The sequence below is a fragment of the Myripristis murdjan genome, chromosome 13 (genome assembly GCF_902150065.1).
Source record: "Myripristis murdjan chromosome 13, fMyrMur1.1, whole genome shotgun sequence".
Lineage (NCBI taxonomy): Eukaryota > Metazoa > Chordata > Actinopteri > Holocentriformes > Holocentridae > Myripristis > Myripristis murdjan.
The window spans coordinates 12,753,860-12,774,244 of NC_043992.1; the positions used below are offsets into that span (position 1 = coordinate 12,753,860).

General features: G+C 43.3%; 1 protein-coding gene across 2 annotated transcripts in view; it reads left to right on the top strand.

Annotated features, from left to right (window-relative positions):
* Nucleotides 1-76: 76 nt before the first annotated feature.
* Nucleotides 77-20,385, top strand: part of LOC115370277 (unconventional myosin-Ic) — a 75,163-nt gene continuing 54,854 nt past the window's right edge. Inside the window, exon 1 of one of the 2 annotated variants that reach the window (XM_030067230.1) lies at nucleotides 77-364. In XM_030067230.1, the coding sequence (XP_029923090.1) occupies nucleotides 275-364 (90 nt within the window). In that variant the 5' untranslated portion in view covers nucleotides 77-274. Of the gene's footprint in view, nucleotides 365-5,141; nucleotides 5,703-20,385 lie in introns of those variants that run through there. The other variant, XM_030067231.1, reaches the window with a different exon arrangement.

A 20,385-nucleotide genomic window follows, 5' to 3' on the forward strand; every position in this document is an offset into this window, starting at 1 on the left:
TTTTTAACGTTGAATGTGTTTCTGATGAGAGGAAATGAACTCTGACGCTGATGTTTCTGCGTTTCAGGCATCTCTTGGGACATTTTCCTCTATACTGGAGGGCACCTTGTGTTTCTGTTCGACCTGAGGATTTGGTGACCACAGGGGGGGAAAAGGTGAATTTTCCCCTCATAACCTGAGGCAAACAAACTTTGGCCAGACGGGACATCCCATAAGAAGAGCTTTCAGAAGAAGGGACAGGAAAAGACAAAGAGAAAGCGACACAGAGGAGGAGATGATGGAACTGACGATCCAGCTGATCCCCACGGGGGAAATCATCCTTCCTCCAGGGAAGAATGGAGAGAGCTACTGCCACGGCTGCAAGGTCAGTTCTCACAGCTGCTACAGCGCTGCGGCCAGCGTAACGCCTGATCTAGAGTCAGATTCTTACACTCATCCGTCATTCCAGTGGTTTTAATGCAGCTCGGGGGCAGAGAATGCTGCTGACATGGTTGAGGTTGTGGGGTTCACTTCCCACAGGGCTGATGTTGAGAAATATTCATGTATTCTAAGAAATGTGAATTGCCTCAATATAGTGTCTGTCAAAGAAATTGCATCAATAAATCAGGACGGCTGAGGTTAGTAAATAAGTTTAAAATCCTGTCTGGCTCTTAGCATAGCTCCCAGCGTTATACTGAATATTATTCACAGCTCATAAATGGAGAAAATGGCCGCCTACGCAGGCTCCTACTGATGGATAGTGTAATGTGCCAACACTTTATTTGGATAGACTGGGCGTGTTCTGCCCAGCTCTTTCTCACTGCATGCAAGTTTGTCATAGATGCACTTGCCTTCATGCTGCTTACCAGATGAATGAATCATATGACTCTGAATGTCACGTTGGACTTGACTGGCAAGTGTGAAGGAGCACTGCGCTAAACCCTCTCTAATGAAGTATAGCATAACATAGTTGTATTGGGAAAATATGCACCCTACACATCCACAAAGCTGTGGATCTTTTTCACAGCAGCCATGTTACCACTGAAAAAACAGGGCAAACACAGCTGTTTCTAATGACATCAATTACTGGAGAGGCTTAAATGGAACAGAACCTTAATTAATGACATTAGTAACAGCTGTGTTTACCCGCTATTTCATGTCAAAATGGCTGCTGGGAAAAAGCTCTATTGGGGATTTTCTCGCTGGCCTTGGTCCAGTTTGTTTTGTGCTGTATTCTTTTCTATTTCCATGGATAAACGGCTAAACAGACATGGCATTGAGATATTGCCAGTGCAGATACAATGGCGTTCGCTGGCAAAAAAATAAGTCAGCGATCTAATGCATGAACAGTGAACATCAGATTTTGACGTCACTCCCCCATAATCAAGAGGAAAAGGCCTCTTTCGAAAGATGCCATTTTGCCCTGATGTTTGACAGTTACAAGAGAAATGCGCTGTAGGAGAGGCAGAAATGGCAATTTTTGCACTTACAGTAGTCTCGATAGACCACAATGCAATGCAGCCACAAGACAGGCTCCGTTTGACAAGCCCTAATACTATGACAACCCCTGGTTTTCACAAACCAGTTGGCTAGCTCACTATTTATATGCCAGTTTGCCCACTTGTGATTAAATACAACAAGCTCACTCCCGGTCATGGGGGGTAAACTCTGGTGACATCGATTAAGGTTCCGTTCCATTTAGATAAACAGACACTTTCTAGTAATTAATGTCATTGGTAACACCTGCGTTAGCCCTGTTGTTTCTGTTGTAGTGGATGAAGTGATGTAGGCAGAAACAAAATCCAAGTGGTCAGCTAAGGCACTTTCGAGATGCGTGACTTAGGCTGTGGTTACATTTATCTTTGCAATGGGACTTTTGTGATCGGATGCGCTACATGAGAACTGAGCTGTATCTGCATATGTGTGTAGACTCTTGACACATCAGTGCAACCTGCTTGAGCAAATGGTGACGTTTAAATTCCACGTTCGATAAATTCTCCAGGTTTTGCCCACATGCTATCCACACCTCCCTGAGATCAGACCTCAGAGCGAGCCAGGCCATGCGGTGGATCGGATCCTAATGCGAGCATGATCTCAATACCCAACTTCCCCACAGGGATCAATAAAGTATTTCTGATTCTGATTGCGCTCTCTGAAGATCCGATCTTGTAACACACAGACTTGACAGTTGATGCGGCCTGGCATGATCAGATGATACACGTCGCATTGAAAAGACAAGCGCAACCATGACCAGAGACAGGTGCGAATGGCGATGTGTCTCATCTGTCCACTTGCGTTTGGATCACCGAGACGAATGTCAAAACCAAGTGGAAGCGAGGTCAAAGGGAAGCACCGGCTCAAGAAAACAAGGCAGACTGAGGGAACGCGGGTCAACACTCTTGACTACAACGTAACACCTGGAACGCATCAAGCATCACAGATTAATCGGGCTAATGACATGTCAAGTGTAAGAGTACCCAGGGGTGGTATTTTCCTGCAGGGTTATTAGTACACCAATTATTGACAGACAAACATCGTCTTGCCTGGATTTGATCGCTTGATTTTATGCCGGCGATGTTTACACCCAGCAGGGAACTAAAGTATAAATTCCCCAGAAGACTTTTGCATGAGTTAAACATGACCTCAGCTTATGTAGGAGGGTAGCAGTAAAGGCAGCAGGTATTTTACTGCAATCTGAGGAATGAAGGGAGTAGGCTTTTCAAATCATGATGTAAAACCCCATTTGATACAGTGACAGGGATGAGACAACTTAATCTAGGATATATGTTTTCTGGCTATTGGATTGAAGGGTGGGTAGATAGAAATGCCTTGAAATGAACAACGTAGTCATATATTCTTCACCCTTGATTCTCTACAATAACAATAGCAGTCACTGTTTTTCTTGCTCATCGCACAGATGACTTTTAAATGACAGGGTGAATGCAGAGTTGGAGTGGAGACGTTGCAGCGTGGTTAATGCAGCTCTCTGTGAATTGGTCAGTGATGATTGGGGAGGTATGGAATGTACTGTAGCTGGGATGGGAGGAAACGACAAAGACATTCCAGTACAGTGCTTTTTTTTTTTCCTTTTCCACATTCCTCCAAGGTCAAATCACCCTGCCTCTCTTAATATGTGTGAGAGGTGTGTGTATGTGTGTGTGTGTGTGTGTGTGTATGTCAGAGGTGGATTGTTAGGAGGGGGAGGTTGGCTTGGTCAGCGTCAGAGCCTCCCCTCTCAGTACAGTCTGTCTGTCTAACTCTGCCTTGTCAACAGGATACAACCTTTCCTTTCTGCTGTGCAGCACAACCATGGCTTAAGGCAAGCAAGTTCTGGCCATCGCAGCTGGTATGTGTGTGTGTGTGTATGTGTGTGTACCATGGATTGATGCGTGTTGAATGGGGTCGTTAGAGGCTGAATCGATCACTCCCCCCTCTGGCAGTGCTGCTCTATTACAGCCTGGCTTTGGCATCGACCGCCAGCTGACCAGCTAGTGGAGGTCACCTTCACTCTGACATGCCACATGTTGCATAACACACACCCATAATAAATGTCTGAATGACCGGCTGGTGTGTTGTTACCTCTTCTGTTTTTCTTCGGGTAGTTAGTTTCTCTCTTTTTATTCTCATGCTTTCTTTTGTTGTTACATGTGGCTTTATGAGATGTTTATTACTGTCTACACTGTGGAGTTAAAATGGGAGCAGAAAAGTCATCCTCATATATTCTACAGAAGTTTTTTGACATCAACCAGGCAATGGTAGTATTACCAAACAGATTTGTGTATATACGTGTGCAAAAGTAGGGAGTAGGGCATCTCATAACAGGGGTGTCAATTCACTAAACCCCAACCATGAGGTCCTTGCATCAATTATCATCTGCTTCCACTTTGAAACTATAAATAGAGTACATTTCTGGAGGCAAAGTGGAGCAATTACTGATGACTGACAACATATTTCATCTGATTACTCACAACACAATTTGGTCAGTGTGATAATCAGAAATCAGAGATACTTTATTGATCCCTGAGGGGAAATTAGGTAAATACAAAACTGAATGTTACATAAAATATTAGAGGGAATAAATAAGGGGGAATGCCACCAAATTGACCTGAATGATTGATTTTTGGTTGTGAGATTAAGGGTTTGTAACTTTAACTGCGGTGTGTTTCAAATTGCTTTCTTTAAAAAAAAAAAAAAAAAAAAAAAAAGAGTTGCAAAATCAAACTGGAAGCCTACTACTTTCTCTTGTTCTAGGGAGGAGTCCGGTTTTAAGGTGCAGTGGCGGCTCTATTGACAGTAGAGGGTATGAGAACTCTTTTTCAAACAGTCCTCCTGCTGTTGAAGTTAATTTTGTAATGATTACTGCCGAAAACCCAACACCTTCTAGAGGGCAGGCTCAGACAAAGGTCCGCGCAAGCAGTTGTCATGTGGACAAAACGTGGTCCCAGACGTCATTCAAAAATGTGGTTGTTTTCTGATTCTTTGCTCGTCGGCAAAAGCCTATGCATGGCAGAAGCTGACTTTAGATATTTAACGAGGTATGGGGGTATTGTGGTAAATTCGGCAAATAAATAATCCACCCAACAGAACTGTATATCAGAAAAAAATTAAACTTTTACACCGTGCACTGCCTGCGTACCGCTCACCACGCTCTGTTTCAGCTAAGGGGAGTTGTAGGAGGAAAAGCCAGCTCTCAAAGTTTATTTTGATTAAACGATCGCTGACTGCTGAATCATTCCACTGCCGACTTTTCCATTCGCTTCAAGTGATGCATTTAAAGTATTAATTATTGTTCAACCGGACACGAACGTTTGCACAGCTGCGCGGAAACAAAAAACTTGGGCATTTTGAATGGAGTACGGCGCGGCAGAAAAAAGCCCAGCCTATTATTCTCTCCCACCCACACACAACGTGTCTGTATATTATTCTACAGCACAGCAACAGTGAAGGGCTTAGAGTGGGGAATTTGACACGCTCTTGATGTAGCCATACTAGGGGGGAATATTTTTAAAGGGCTAATCAAAGTATGTAAGGGGTGGGGAGATGCTTGTAGGATAGCTGCGCAATTTGTTCAGAGGACTATATGGTGAAAGCCTGCTTATTCATTTGCCATAGCGAGTATTTGCAGAGAAAACGATGACGGCATGGTGTACCGCTCGGCTAAAATAAACCATATCACTCATGCAGGAGTGCACTGTGTGGGATGGGTCTGTGTGAACTTCCTGGTGTTTCAGTGCGCTGTAGCCCTTCTATGAAAGAAAAGGAAGGGGGAAATTACAGTATGACATAACTTCCATAGAAGGGAACTGGGTACAAAAAAATATAAGATAGGTGCTTTTTAAAAAACAGTGATAATTCCAGATTCCACTGAGATATGAAAATAACACTGTGCCAGGCGTTCTGCTGAGGAAGAGGTATCCTGAGGAAACCTCCAGTGAAGCTGAAGGATAGGATAGCCGCTCAGTCAGTTTGAGATAGTGGCAGAGGAGTGAGGTCTGCTGGCCGGGACTGGGAGCGGTGGGAGGATCAGGAGAGAGCTGGGCTCGCCTACCTAACTTACTGACAGACCCAAGTCACTGACTGCACTGACACAAATACATTCACCCCGGGGAGACCGAACCAAAGGCTGCCGCTGTTCACACTTCAGTCTCGCCTGGAAGAATTTAGCACTCTTGTCATTTTAAAGAAGAGAGACTACCACACCATTTGACCTCGGCTGTTTCAAGGTATGTTTAATGTCACTGTTACCACCGCCAGCCGCGCCTTTATTCCGCTCTACTGTACTCTGGTATGGTGCTAATGGCAGCAGGGGGTGTTGCATTTGTCACAGGTTTGGCATTTTGGAAAGCTTCAGAGGACTCACTAGTGACATTGTTGCAGGAGTTAGTGAGTGAGAGAGTGGGCTGTGGTTAACCCCCACGGAGAGGGAATGTGAACTCCATTCAAAAATCTGTCAGGGGTAATGCTCCCCTGCATGTCGGAGAAAGAACATACCAGCTTGAACACAATTTAAGACATTTTACAAAATATTACAGAGCCGCACTACAATTCGGCATACGTGCAAGACGGAAAACAATGACTTGGGTGAAATTTAAACTTTTACAGTTGTTTCGGCGGCTATTGCTTCGTCTTGTCTCAGCAGAGTAGCTTACAGCGTGGCAGCGGGCTACAGGGCAGTGTGAACCAAGTGTAAAAGTCTACTGTTTTTTTCTTTTTAGTAAAGATTTAATGCCAGCCGAAGACGATAATGGCACCCAATAGTTCGTAAAAGCCGTGAAGTTTTGTTCTACCATTTTGCCAACACGGAAGGCAACAATAATCCGTCATATTTTTAATGGAGTTTGGCGTGACCAATAAATGGAGAAATGGGGTTATAAAGTCTTGCAGCGCTTATGAATTCAGTCAGTGAACTCAAGCCAGTAGTGTGGACATTTAGATAATTTGTTATGGCCTGTAGCCTAAAACTTCAAATCCTTCAGGTTGCGTTCGTCTTTTTATAGACGCCAGACAGACACAGATTAAGATAATTAGACAACTTCACAGCCTATCGCACCAGTGATTACAAGGCTGCTGCACTCAGTGTACACGGATCCCTGTCAAGAGCAATAGGGCATCTGCATGCATAATCAGTGATGTGGCAGTAAATGAGAAGTAGGTTAAACTATGACCTCCAGTCATGACCATCTCAAGGAAAACAATCAGTTTAAGGCCTGAAGAAGTCCTACCTTCATGCAGCTTACATATAGCTTGATACTAAGTGCTTGTAATTCTGGATATAAAGAAATCTGTGGATCTTAAAAAAACATGCATGAACTGACTACACCCCCAACCCTGGATTTAAGTTGGAGTTTGCCAGAAGCTGTCTGAACTGGCTTTGGCTCACAAAGTGTCTCCATGACGAAAGCTTTGTCAACAACCCGTCCACCTGTTAATGTGTGTGTGGTTTACCACTGGTGCAAGACATTAACACATGCAAAACACTTGTTGGCAATGTCTCAGACTCTTACTAAAACAGAGAGATGTATGGACTTCAAATCACCCCTGATGAATGAAATGAGGTGGCTGAAACTTATGTTATGCTTATGGGCAAATTGCCATGCAATGACATGAATGGAGAAAATGGAGGCTGTAGCATAATCCAGTTGACGCCTACAGCAGCAAAATTAAAGAAGCATTCTGAGTATTATGAGGGTGTGCAAAATAACAGGAGTAGGAAACACTGAAACAAAAGAGAATTGAATGAAAACATCATCTTCCTGGGCTATTTTTTTTTTTTTTTTTTTTTTGTAATATTTGGAGAAGTTTATCCTTGGAGTCTCTCAGACCATCTTATAATCTGCTGATCTGTCTCTCAGTAATGAGCCAGGGAGATTACCCGCACAGCAGGGGACCAGAGACAAACTAGCCATGAACATTAGGCAAGATTTACAGGCAGATTGCACACAGGCAGAAGACAAAAGTGTGAACAAATGAGGCAGCAAGGGAGGGCTGTTCCTCAGAGGTCAAACTGTGTCGGTCAGCTGACCTGCTGCATCAAGGTCACCTGGCGGGCAGGACCTTCCAGCTTTCACTGCCGCTCTGCAGCCGGCATTAACACAGGCTCTCAGTCTGTGGTTAATACAGCTGCTAAGGTTGATGTAAGCCTCTTTAGATGACAGCTTGTTGATGGAGATGATTAGGTTTGGAACAGAGCTGCAGGATATGTAGTACAGATTGAACCTGAACTGCGGGTGAAGCCTAGAAAAGTTGCAGCGTTGGCCCGTTAATGTCCGGTTTTACCCATAATGTATAGGTCTAATTTAAGAACGGTTGTCTGAGAAAAATACAGATTGCGAAACAACCGTTGGGCATAGTCTGTGAACCGTGTGGTTAAAAAGCACCATGCATTTGCCAATTACATTTGTGTTATTTAACTTGGCACAAAAACCACATCAATATTCTTTTGTCAATTCTTTTTTCCAATGTACATCTCTAATCTAACCTTCATGTAGCTGCAGCAGCTACAGTTTCCATTGGACTTGGTTTGGGGCAGCTGCTTTTTAGAGTTTTCCCTCAGAAAAGTGCCTTGCTTGGGGCTTTTTTTTTTTTTTTTTTTTTTTATTTTGATTGGTTTGGCTTTTGGTGATATTTCTGGCCCAAGGCTGTGACAGAAGTGTGGAGTGAGCAGGGTAGAGTAGTTTTGGGTTGGGTTGAGTTTTTTCCTCAGCTGTCTGCCTGCCTTTACATGGTTAGACATTTTCCCTCTGGTTCTGCAGTCTCAACTGTAAGCACAAGCACAGCAGACGGCCTGTGAAGGGATGATAAAGTTAAAAATATCACGGACATTGGCTGATGCGCTGACTTGTCAACATATCCCGACTTGATGACCACCGGGGTTTTGCAGAATGAATTGAAAGTTATGTCGGTGGCTCCAGTACGTTGGCTGCTCACATTGAGAATTAGGTGAAAATACCAAGTGCAATTTATTATTTGAGCAGATCTGAACCGTTTTCATATCGCAGACCTCCAAAATGACACACACAATCGGCCATGGACCCTCATTTGATAAGATTTTGTCCTTTGGATCTATATGGAAAGATTTTCACTGTTGGTTTTGTTTGGAATTGTAGAACTCGCCATGCTATAAGAGGGAGATAATAGTGGTGAAAGGGAAACCTGCAACTAAATTATTCATGCTTCTACAGTCTCTAAATGATTGTAGAGAAATACAACTATTCCTCCTTTTGCTGGGGACCCTAGGCAGTCCCACATTGAAAACTGCTCGTTTAAGCACACTTTGGCGGAGATGGGAACTGGTGATGACAAGGTGAAGGATCTCTCGGTCATGTAGTGGAGTCTCAGTCCCAGGGGACCTCATAGGATACACCTGAGCCGGACCTCCACCATCATCGTCTGCAACAGGAAAGACTCACACCCACTCGCTCAGACTCCGCATCGTTCACACTCACGCACACTCATGTACTTGAACTCTGCTACAGGAAACACTCAGCGGAAGATTTGTTCCCACTTAGTTGACCTCTTGCCGTGAACTTGTGTCATCAAGCCGGTGGACATCACCAAACTCATATGGCTGCTAACAAGACTCGGGAATGACATGGAGTTTAAAATAAAACTGAACTTTGGTACAGTGTTGGGTTGTATCGTTACCTGGGTGTTGTATGACTCTTTATGGTTGTGAAATATCCTCATTAGTTGCTATGTGCTCCCAAAGTGGATTATGCCAGTATAAAAAACAACCCCAGGTACCCATTTTTGAGGAAATTAAACATCTCTTTTCTTGTTATTTTCTTATTTGATGTGGAAAATAGTTCTGGCAGGTAGTGTGCAGGAAATTTCTACAAAGTAACCTTGCACTAGGAAGAAACGACCTGGTAGTATGCTCACAAATAAGTGAATTATGCAGGGGAAAATGGTACCGGAACATGTTTTTTATATTGGCATAATCCACTCTGTTTGTGGTTGTTTATGTGCCGCCACTGTTAGTTTTCCGCACTATGGAAGTGAATGGAAAGACACCAATACAGTATTGTGGATTAGCAACCCAGGGGAGCTGAAGGATGATATTTTTCCACCATGTCGACTCAAATCACGCCCAGGTCGCTACAACCCAACAGTCTACCAAAGTTCAGTTTTGTTCTAAGGACATCTAGAGGGTTACTTGAGAGTCAGCAGATGATGACAGGGTAGATATTAGAGATGGAGAGGAACTGAAGGAGGTGAAGGTTAAAAGTCCTATCTGTAGCATTTTCACACAAAAGTATACCATTGTCAAACGATACTGGTAAAATACTGTGGGGAAAAATGATATCTATGCTCGAGATGATTGGCAGCCTCTATCTGATACCATTGGTAATGTTAGTGTTAATGTTTCTCATAGTTGAGGCCACATTTGGCAGAAATCCTGCTGCTCCCTCTACATGTTGCTCCTTTTTAAAGTAAGGAGAGAGGAGGTAGTAATAGGAGAAAAGGATAAAGCCCTCCCCCGCCCAGTAACATTTCACCATGCTGCTGTGTGTAAAGTTAAGCCCAGCCATGTGGTTATACAGCTGTGCTCTGTCCCACACAGCCAGCCAGCCACGCCTAGTTTGAAACCTGGCATCTGTGACTCGGTGTGAAACCCAAGCATTAAGATATGGCCCGGGACATTTTGCTCCGATAACAGTAAGCAAAGATATTGCACCAGACCAGGCTGGGAATCAGACTGATAAGTTCCTAAAGCTCTGAGCAGCAGCAGTTTTCAGATCAAAGTGTATTTATGGCTCTAGGACTGATTTCTGAAGACATGAAAGAGTCTTTTAATAAGCTGATTGAACTGTAGTCCAGATTAGGGCTGAATCAGTGTGGGGTTTTTCAAGGCTGGAACCCATTTATGCCTGAAGCTACCACTAACTTTTATTTTGTGTCTTAATTTGACCACTCTCATGCCTTGAAACAAAAGTTCTCACTGAAATTTTAAGTATTTAGTGTTTCCCCCTGAAATTTAATCTTGGCTTGGTGTAAAAGTGTTTGAGGCCTGGAAAAAAACTCTTTATTGGTACAGGAAAAACACTGCAATTTGTAGAAAGCTTTCATCAGGGTTCTGCAATTTGGAGTGTGTAGGAACATATTGGGCTCCAAGAACATTTTCTAGGTTCTGCAGTATTATTTTAAGTCAAGATAGCTACAGTTTTGCAAAGATTTTCATTAGCTGTTGTCAGGGAGGAATTCCCACCATATTTGAGATGAACAGTGCTGACAGCACAGTGTAGGATTTTTTTTTATTTATTTATTTTTTTAAATTAAAGGCAAATACCTGCAAACTGGCAGAACACTGCTCCAGATATACACTATATTACCAAAAGTATTCGCTCACCCATTCAAATGTTCAGAATCAGGTGTCCTAATCACTTGGCCTGGCCACAGGTATATAAAATCAAGCACTCAGGCATGCAGACTGTGAAACAAGACATTTGTGAAAGAATGGGCCGCTCTCAGGAGCTCAGTGAATTCCAGCGTGGAACTGTCATAGGATGCCACCTGTGCAACAAATCCAGTCGTGAAATTTCCTCACTCCTAAATATTCCACAGTCAACTGTCAGCTCTATTATAACAAAATGGAAGCGTTTGGGAACAACAGCAACTCAGCCACGAAGTGGTAGGCCACGTAAAGTGACGGAGAGGGGTCAGCGGATGCTGAAGCACATAGTGCAAAGAGGTCGCCGACTTTCTGCACAGTCAATTGCTACAGAGCTACAAACTTCATGTGACCTTCAGATTAGCCCAAGTACAGTACGCAGAGAGCTTCATGGAATGGGTTTCCATGGCCGAGCAGCTGCAGCCAAGCCACACATCACCAAGTGCAATGCAAAGCGTCGGATGCAATGGTGTAAAGCACGCCGCCACTGGCCTCTAGAGCAGTGGAGACGCGTTCTCTGGAGTGATGAATCACGCTTTTCCATCTGGCAATCTGATGGACGAGTCTGGGTTTGGAGGTTGCCAGGAGAACGGTACATTTCAGACTGCATTGTGCCGACTGTGAAATTTGGTGGAGGAGGAATTATGGTGTGGGGTTGTTTTTCAGGAGCTGGGCTTGGCCCCTTAGTTCCAGTGAAAGGAACTTTGAATGCTTCAGGATACCAAAACATTTTGGACAATTCCATGCTCCCAACCTTGTGGGAACAGTTTGGAGCGGGCCCCTTCCTCTTCCAACATGACTGTGCACCAGTGCACAAAGCAAGGTCCATAAAGACATGGATGACAGAGTCTGGTGTGGATGAACTTGACTGGCCTGCACAGAGTCCTGACCTGAACCCGATAGAACACCTTTGGGATGAATTAGAGCGGAGACTGAGAGCCAGGCCTTCTCGACCAACATCAGTGTGTGACCTCACCAATGCGCTTTTGGAAGAATGGTCAAAAATTCCTATAAACACTCTCCTCAACCTTGTGGACAGTCTTCCCAGAAGAGTTGAAGCTGTAATAGCTGCAAAAGGTGGACCGACATCATATTGAACTCTATGGGTTAGGAATGGGATGGCACTTCAGTTCATAGTATGAGTAAAGGCAGGTGAGCGAATACTTTTGGTAATATAGTGTAATTTCAATTAGAGAGAATTAATAAATTAGACCAAGATTATGGATCAAATCTTATAATAATATGATGATTAACGGTGCATTGGACAAACTTTAGCTGTCAATGCATGCAAGGATGAGTTGTTCGGCCATGTGTAGATGTTGGCTGCTGCTGGTAAAGTGTGCCTGTATGTGGGAAGCTGCATCAGATAGTGAGTCGGAAAAACAGCTATTGATCTGGAAGCTCAGCTGTCCAGACAGCAGGAGACACGCAGAGCCAGGGATGATGAGAAGTGCTGTTTTAATTCGCTCTTTGAATGCTTGCTTGGCATAAGCGGGGATGTAGACGGGTACAATGGACGTGAACGAGAGTGTGTGTCTGGCAGTGAGTCAGACTGCTGGTTACCTGTGTGTGGATGACTCACAGTTCCAGTGGAGGATGTATGTGTGTGTGTGTGTGTGTGAGTGCGTGTGTGTGGGTATGCCTGGTTAGTTTTAGCTTGCCGCTGTGGCCAACAACGGCTTTAGCTTTTCCATGAGAAACATTCCCACTTCCCAAAGCTAGCCCAGCGGTAGAGCGAGCCCCGCCCTGAGCGACTGAATCCTGCTCCTCCTCAGACTGCTGTGGGACTAGAAACCACCCTGGAGCCGAGTCAAAATCCACGCCAACTTCACTGCCATTTTTGTACATGCAGTGTGTGACTGCAGGTCCCCAAGAAGTCTTCAAATGTCTTGAATTGGATTACATACATCAAAAGCAACAAAAGCCCTCGGAAACCTTTTTGTTTTTCTGATTTCATGGTGAAATTAGTTGTATATTTCATTCTAAGTGCCATAAAAAAGTCTTTTAAAAGTCATAGATTTGCCTTGGCGTTCAACAGATGCTCTTGTTTTGTGATTTACAGTAATTGAGTGCAGCAGTACAATAATTTAAAGTGTCTAAAGCAATTCAGTCAGCACAGTCCAGACAATAGCATATGTGAAGTTATTCTCCATGTATCTGTTGCATGACAAAAAGACAATAAAAGGTGCAAAGGATATATTAAGTGTCACTTGCAGGACTGTTGAGCCCGTGCCTTGAGTCTGTTTTGTGTAGAGTCTCTCTGATTGGCCGCAGCACTCCGTATTTGCATAGCGCTTGTATCAGCTGAGGGTTAGAGCGACTCATTCATGTCTACCTGTCGCAGTGCTGACACGCTGTGCTTTACATCCTAATCCTGCTGTGCCCTACACACGCACACTCATCTAGATTGATCAGATAATACATGATAAGTGGTAATCCAGTTTTATCTGGTCTTGCTTAACGTATACTGCTAAGCCAGAGGGAGAGGACTGTCTGTGCAGTTGTGAGCCTCGATTGTGTCTTATGTTAGGGAAGATTTATTCAGTAGAACATCAGAGGATTTTATAAGGTTGATTTTATCCCATTGTAAGACTTTGAGATTTATACCGCTAAGTGCATAAGCACACATTGTAACCTTGTGTAGATTGATCAGAGGTTTTCCCTTGTTTTTGGGTGTGGGTGGTCAGATTGTCATTTTCTGTATAATGTTGGAAACTCTAGTGACACCCACCCATTCTGAAAAATATATGCACTTCATACTGGAAGGTAAAAACATCTACCTCGATCACTCAGCCACGCAGAAACCAGTTGGGCACTACTTCCCAACCCGTGTCACCGAATGAACTATTTATTCAAGTCCTGAATACCACATTAAAACAATAATCCCTGTACAGTTATAAGCTATAGAGTTTATTTGAATTGCTATTAATGTGTGACTCATTGTGTTGCAGCCCTGCCTCCCACACATGGAGCAGGTAGGTGGTCTGAGAAGTAAAAACCACTCTCCTCACCCCTGTTCTGTGCAAAGTGAACTGTGTTGTGTAATCCGTCTCAGAATAGACCTTCGTTTGTAACTGAATCTACCCCGAGTGTGCAAAATATCAGGAGCACCTTCCCTATTTTGAGTCGCATCCACTTAAAGTGAAGAAGCTTTCGATTTGGCTCATGGATGGAGTGTGTCCTTAATGTTTTGTGCACTCATTGGATGCTCAGTCCCACCCCGCCCCCCCACATCCATCCTTGTAATTGTGACAAACTGACCTGAGCTCTCCAGATCCTGTTATCCTCTACGGTACCATGCCTGTGATTATGTCAGCTCCTCTCATTCATACCTGTGATTTTCCAGCTGCTTCCTAACTATAATGTCTATGGCGCTGACACGCCCACCCACTTTGTGTTTTCTGAGATATGACACCGAAGGCAAATCTCAGTGTTTGCGGAAACAAGAGCGTGTATGGTGTGGGTTTGTTTGTGTTTTAGAGCCGGGGATTGGTTTGGAGCGAGTAGGTGCAGCACATAGGAGCATTAAGCACAGCACACAACAGGCAGAACACATCGCCTAATAAATTCCCCTTCAGACCCCCTCTATTCATCCCTTTTCAAATGTAAAATGAATCACCTCATGCTTTTTGTTCATTTCATTCAGATATTTTGGGCTCATTCACTGCTAATAAGAAACTTGCATGTCGCCAACCCCTGATATTGAGCTTTGCGTAGACTTTTTGGAAGTCACAGAGTTGATTACAGTTCTTGAAAAAGCAAGCTGGAGGTGAAGAGGATGGAATCTGTGTGTTGGAAAAGCAAAATAGCATAAAATTGGCTCGACGGGTTGACTTCAATTGCAAGCTTTAATTTACCGCTTTGATTAATAACAGCACAATTGGCAATGCATGTACTGGACTTAAGCAAAGCCAGTGTACAGTCTTCTTTTCTGTCTGTTATTCATGCACATTTGCACAAACAATAACACTGACAAAATTTACTGACGGTGTGTGATTTGACTTATTACAGAAAAATCGACATGAACATTATTTTTAAATTAGGCCTTATTTTTAAGGTAAAACCAAAACACTACAGAGAATCACAAGGGAATTTTAACCCTGCTCGGAACTGGGAGTGCAATGTGGTGGGGCATGGGTGAACAGAGGTATGTGTGTGTGTGTGTGTGTGTGTGTGTGTGTGTTTCTGTGCACGGGTATGCGCTGTATTCCACGGCCTTGAGTACGGTAACTGTACTGTAATTGTCATTGGGAAAGACTATGTAAGCTGCCTGTCAGTGTTTCTGTGCCTCAGTCCTTTTATGTTAATCTTTAACCGTGCCTATTGCCTGGAGCACTGTCAGTATAATAGCAGGCGTGGCCTTGGACCTGGGAGAAAGGAGAGGAGGAGGGGAGTGAAAGGAGGGGAGTGATATGAAAGTTAGAGATAACTTAAAAAAAAAAAAAAGCGGCGTGCTCTGTAATCATTTAAGATGTGTTGTGATGTCGGAAGACCAAAAACAAAAACCCGAGAGTGGTGGCATGTAAGCAGAGCCAGGTGCCGGTCAGGGAAAAAACACAGAGGTCTATAGAGTCTGAAGGAATGCAAACACAGTCAAGTGAGATAAGGGTAGCTGGTGCAAACTTGAGCCCGACCGATATGAGGGCCCATTCAGAGGGCCGATATTGATCGTCTTTGGATTGAAGCTGCCGAGAGCCCATATTGATTCATTCATTGTCTTTCCCATTCACCCATTCATTGCTATTCAAGCTCACAGGCGGCTGGAGCCTGTCCCAACATGCATTCCAGTATATACCTATGGGCAGTTGATGGCCATGTTTACAGTCAGTATTTCCACCTGAATTTTATTCTTACCACCTTGGAAATTGACAGGGTAATTATTATAAAACACGTGAGCATACATAGGGAGGAATCTGATGAAACTGTGGCATTCAAATCTGTTTAGCCTCCCATAAACAACCAGTGCAATATTATTCAGTCACAACGTAAACAGGTAATCAATTAAAACAGTGTCGTATCAGTTATATCTGAGGTGTAGGAGCCAGACTGCCCAGTCTGGCTCCTACACCTTTTGGCCGTGGAATACTCATAATCTGGTTTTTCACCCTTTGAAATCTGAGCAAATTGTCCTGATGTCTTTCAAGAACAAACAAATCAGAGTAATTTGACCAGGAAATTTGTAAAGAAATTAGTTTAAAAAAAAAAAAAAAAAAAAAAAAAAAGACTAAAAAATGAAAAAAAGAAAATTGTGAAAAATTCAAAAAAAAAATGATGAGTTTATAAATATTATAATAATATATTTATAAAAAATAAACATAAAATATTTTATTAATAAAAAATCCATGAAAAATTACCTAAAGATTACCAGAATTTTTGCAAAAAACAGTAAAAACAAACAAGCAAAAAACAAACAAACAAACAAAAACAAACAAAACAAGAAAATGACCAGAAAATAGAAGAAAAATTTAAAAAGCAATGACTACAAAACTGACTGTATAGTTATGATTCTACATTTAAATTTTAAATTATAAAATTAATATTGGTCCCTTATCGGTCTAACCATACCAAGTGGTGTAGCAGCTGCTCTGTTACAGGACAGCTCACTCATGCGACACCCTCAGTCCGCTGACAGACACTCAGTTTCAACCAAACTGATTGAGAAAGTTCAGCTTGCCAGCCTGCAGATGCAGCCGCCCTCTCCTCCTGCAGCAATGTGTGTGAATTCCTAATCAAGTCGCTCCTATCTCACATGCAGTCCGTGTTTCCTAAGCTGCATGAGCGCCCTGTGATAACACTCACGGGGTTATGATGTTATGGTTCACCTATTTTGCAATCGTGTCCATTGCTAAACTGTTGAGTTTGGGCGGTGAAAACATTGTGGTCACAGGATTGCATGCATAGAAGACAGTAAATATCTGTGCGGGTTGTAAATGTCTCCAATTGTTCTAGCTAAACTTAAGTTCAAAGGAGCATTTTAAGCCTGAAATGCTCAGTTTGAAGATTATAGTCATTTTCAGTTTTCTTTTATTTGATATATTGGTCTTAAAACATCTTTCCTTTGATGAATTTTCCAGTCATCCTGATATATTTATGAGACCCAGGAGCATCACCTTAGGGCACATTGGTTGGATTAAAGTTTTGTCTATTAATTTTTCTTATCTGATGCTTTTGGTTCACTTTTCATTCATGCTCCTTGGAGAAGCTTTGAGTTGGACCATTTTTTTGGTCCTTAGCACAGCTGTGGGGACCAGACGTCCTTATCAAACACAAGCTAATCTCAGCTCATTATCTAACATACCCCAGCAGCCCCACCCAGTACAACCATGACAAGTAGGTGGGATGGAGGAGTGTGTGTGTGTGTGTTTGTGTGTGTGTGTGTGTGCGTGAGAGAGAGAGAGAGAGAGAGAGAGAGAGAGGGAATCTCCTGCTGTTTTAAGGGGACAGTTGGAGCAGCTGTTGACTCAGATCTTAGTTTGGCCTCTGTTGGGGCACAGCACTGGGGGGAATTTCACAAATGACATTCTTAGAATTATTATTAGTTTTTTCACTATCGGTATGCAGTGCAGGTGATGTTGCTGTGAATTCGAAATGAAAACTTTGTTGGTTATCAGACCTGCTGGAATGATTTGACACATAGGTCGGCTCTTTTTGGCTTTTGGTTTACAAACGGGCAGAATTTATCCAAGTGAATTACATGAGTAAAAAGTTGTCCTTACCACGCCAATTTTTGAGACATTATTGTCATTGCAGTGAACGAGCAAGACCATCCATGATAAGCTTTGACTCTGCATTTTATGTTTTGTAGCACCAGTTTGGATTTGGTGGGAAATGTGTTGGTTTTACGGCACAAAACGGGAAGTGGGCGCTGTTCCTCCACAGCAGGGGTAGGAAACCATGTGCCACGGAGGACCGAGACTAAGCAGGTGATTTCACTGGTTACCTCATTTTCAAGCAAAGAGGAGGAACTAATCGGTGAAATCACCTGGTGGAGTTTTTGGTTGAAATGAAAACCTGCTGCCGCTCGGCCCTCTGTGGCACATGGCTGCATACTTCTGTTCCAGAGCAAACAGAGCTACAACTTTCCAGGTTTTTGACAATGACAGATGGTGGAAGGAGTGAAAAGCTGATGGAAAATCACTTCCAACATGTTTATTCTCTTCAGCAAAGCCAAAGGCACCAGCGGGGGGAGGGGAACTGAGAGCGATATGGTTTATGGGAAACGTTGGTTTCAATTTTGAGAAAAGCCAGGCTATTATTGTCTCATTGGCAACTGAACCAAGATATTACAGTTAATGTGACAGTGATATATTCATGTTTAAAATGTGCCACAGAGCACGTTTAATGTGGCATGACCACATATACAGTAAATATCCCATCTGTTCGTCTCCAAGGCAGTGCTCGCTGGAGGCCGCCTCCCCCACTTCGAGAGCGCGTCTTCCTATTTGTCTCTCAGTCTCACGAGACGGTAGTCATGGCTGGCAGTGTCCGACATTTCATCATTATCATGGAGACATGTGTCACTGTGTGTGAATGTGTGTTGTAACCATTGCATAGCTGTCTGGTCACTGCTGGCTAATAATAACCAAATGACCCGCTACATCATGAACAAAAATAGGCAGTGTTCTCTGAGTGACCACGTCTTTTTTTTTTTTCTTTCTTTTTTTTCTGTGCGACTAATGACAGTTTGCATGACTTTGACTGGAAGCTGTGTGTTCTTGTGCCTGTACTTCCAGTTTTGTGAGGGCCAAATGTCCTCACAAGGGTTGAAACATTTGGAAAGAGGAATTAGGAAATATTGCTTGTTTTAACTTATTCCAGATGCTAGTTTAGAATTAGGATGCGGGTTTAGGGTTAGATTAGGATTAGGTTTACGCCAGTGTCAGAATGATTGTTGTCAGTCAGCAAGTGATAATCAATACCTTAAGAGTGGTTGGTGTGTATATTTTCCATCTCAGCAGCCCAGCCCTTGCTGTCAAACCTCAGGGGGATAGTCGAGCAGAAGAGCAAGAGATGTTGCAACAGCGTGAAGTGTGTTTGTCTTCTTTAAGCTTTGGTGTGTGTGCTGCATGCGTATTTACGTGTGCATCCAACATGCTGAGCTGTCCTGTGTTGGGAGAGGGTCTGTGTTTAGTTATTCACTTGGCCCCTTGTCAAGCCCAGATTCCTAAACACTCATGGATGTGGTGGGGGTGGGGGGGTCCTTTCAGAGTTCAGGCAGTTCGCACATAAATTCTTCTTCATTTGTCAGGTCCTAAGTAGGTGGATGCTGACATCTCTGCAGCATTTTAATGAGGAACTGATGGCTTCCAAGGACCGATTGTTCCTAACTGTCCCCTTATTTTTTAAAAAATGATGAAGCGATTACCCCCCGACCCCCACCCACCGTCCTCTTTCTTCCCTTTGAGCTCCATCCAGCCCCCGTGTGCCGACAGCTGCGCACTTTACTGTATGTGTGCATACATGTGGGAGGTGTGTGCAATTTTTTTAAAGATGCCTGGTGAGCACACACCTATCATGCCACGTTTTTATTCACCAAGGAATGTGTGTGTGTGGATCTTAAGTGTGTATGTGCATGTAGATTTGGTCATTTTGTCTGTCTGAGGCTGTCAGTCTGATCTACTGTAACTCCACATGGTTGCTGAATATGATCACATTCAGAGATTAACCCTTTGAAACCTGAGCAAATTCACTTGATTACTTCCAAAAACATTATGCATTTAAAATGAAATTACTGTAAAATTACCAAAACATTACCCTAAACAATAAGAAATACAAGACAAGTACCATAAAATTGCCGCAAAATTAGGAAAACAGTTATTATAATTGCATTTTTAAAAATGAATTACAAGAAAATTGGCACTACTTGAGCCGTTTTCACTCATGAAGTCGACACAATGTGCTGGGAATCAGGTCCAGAGCTCAGGCAGAGTTGCTCTTTCACACATGTGGCGCACAACAGGAGACTGTCAGACGCGCTCACACCTACAGGAAATACCCTGTTTGGTTTAGGTGAAGGATGGTTCCTGGGATTTTGGCGGCACTGCACTGTTTAAGTGGAGTTATTAAATATTTTTGTAGTATTTCTTCTCGGTGTTGCACCTTTTAGACGGTCCTTGCGTTCACAGCCGGCTGTACGTGTTGCCTTTTGGTGAAAATCAGGTTGTAGCTCCTTGTCTTCCTTACCACAGAAGGAAAGAGGCGTCGTTTGTGTTTTAACAACGTTTCGCTCACAAGTTGTGGATTCAGTGTTCAAATCTGTGAATATATTTCCATCTTTTCTGAAATGCACCAGGGTAGAGCATGCAGGAAGCAGGACACATGCACAGGCACACAAGCAGGACGTATGTCTGCTCGATTCACACATGGGCTCAGCTGCACGTTTTGCAGACTTGGTCCTAGAGAGCTGGGAGGATAAAGTGTGCAACAACTGATGCAGACATTTGTGTTCAGATGTGCAGCTAGCAGCTAATGTCAGGATGACTTGCGGTGTCCAGTGCATGTGTGAAGGGGGCTTT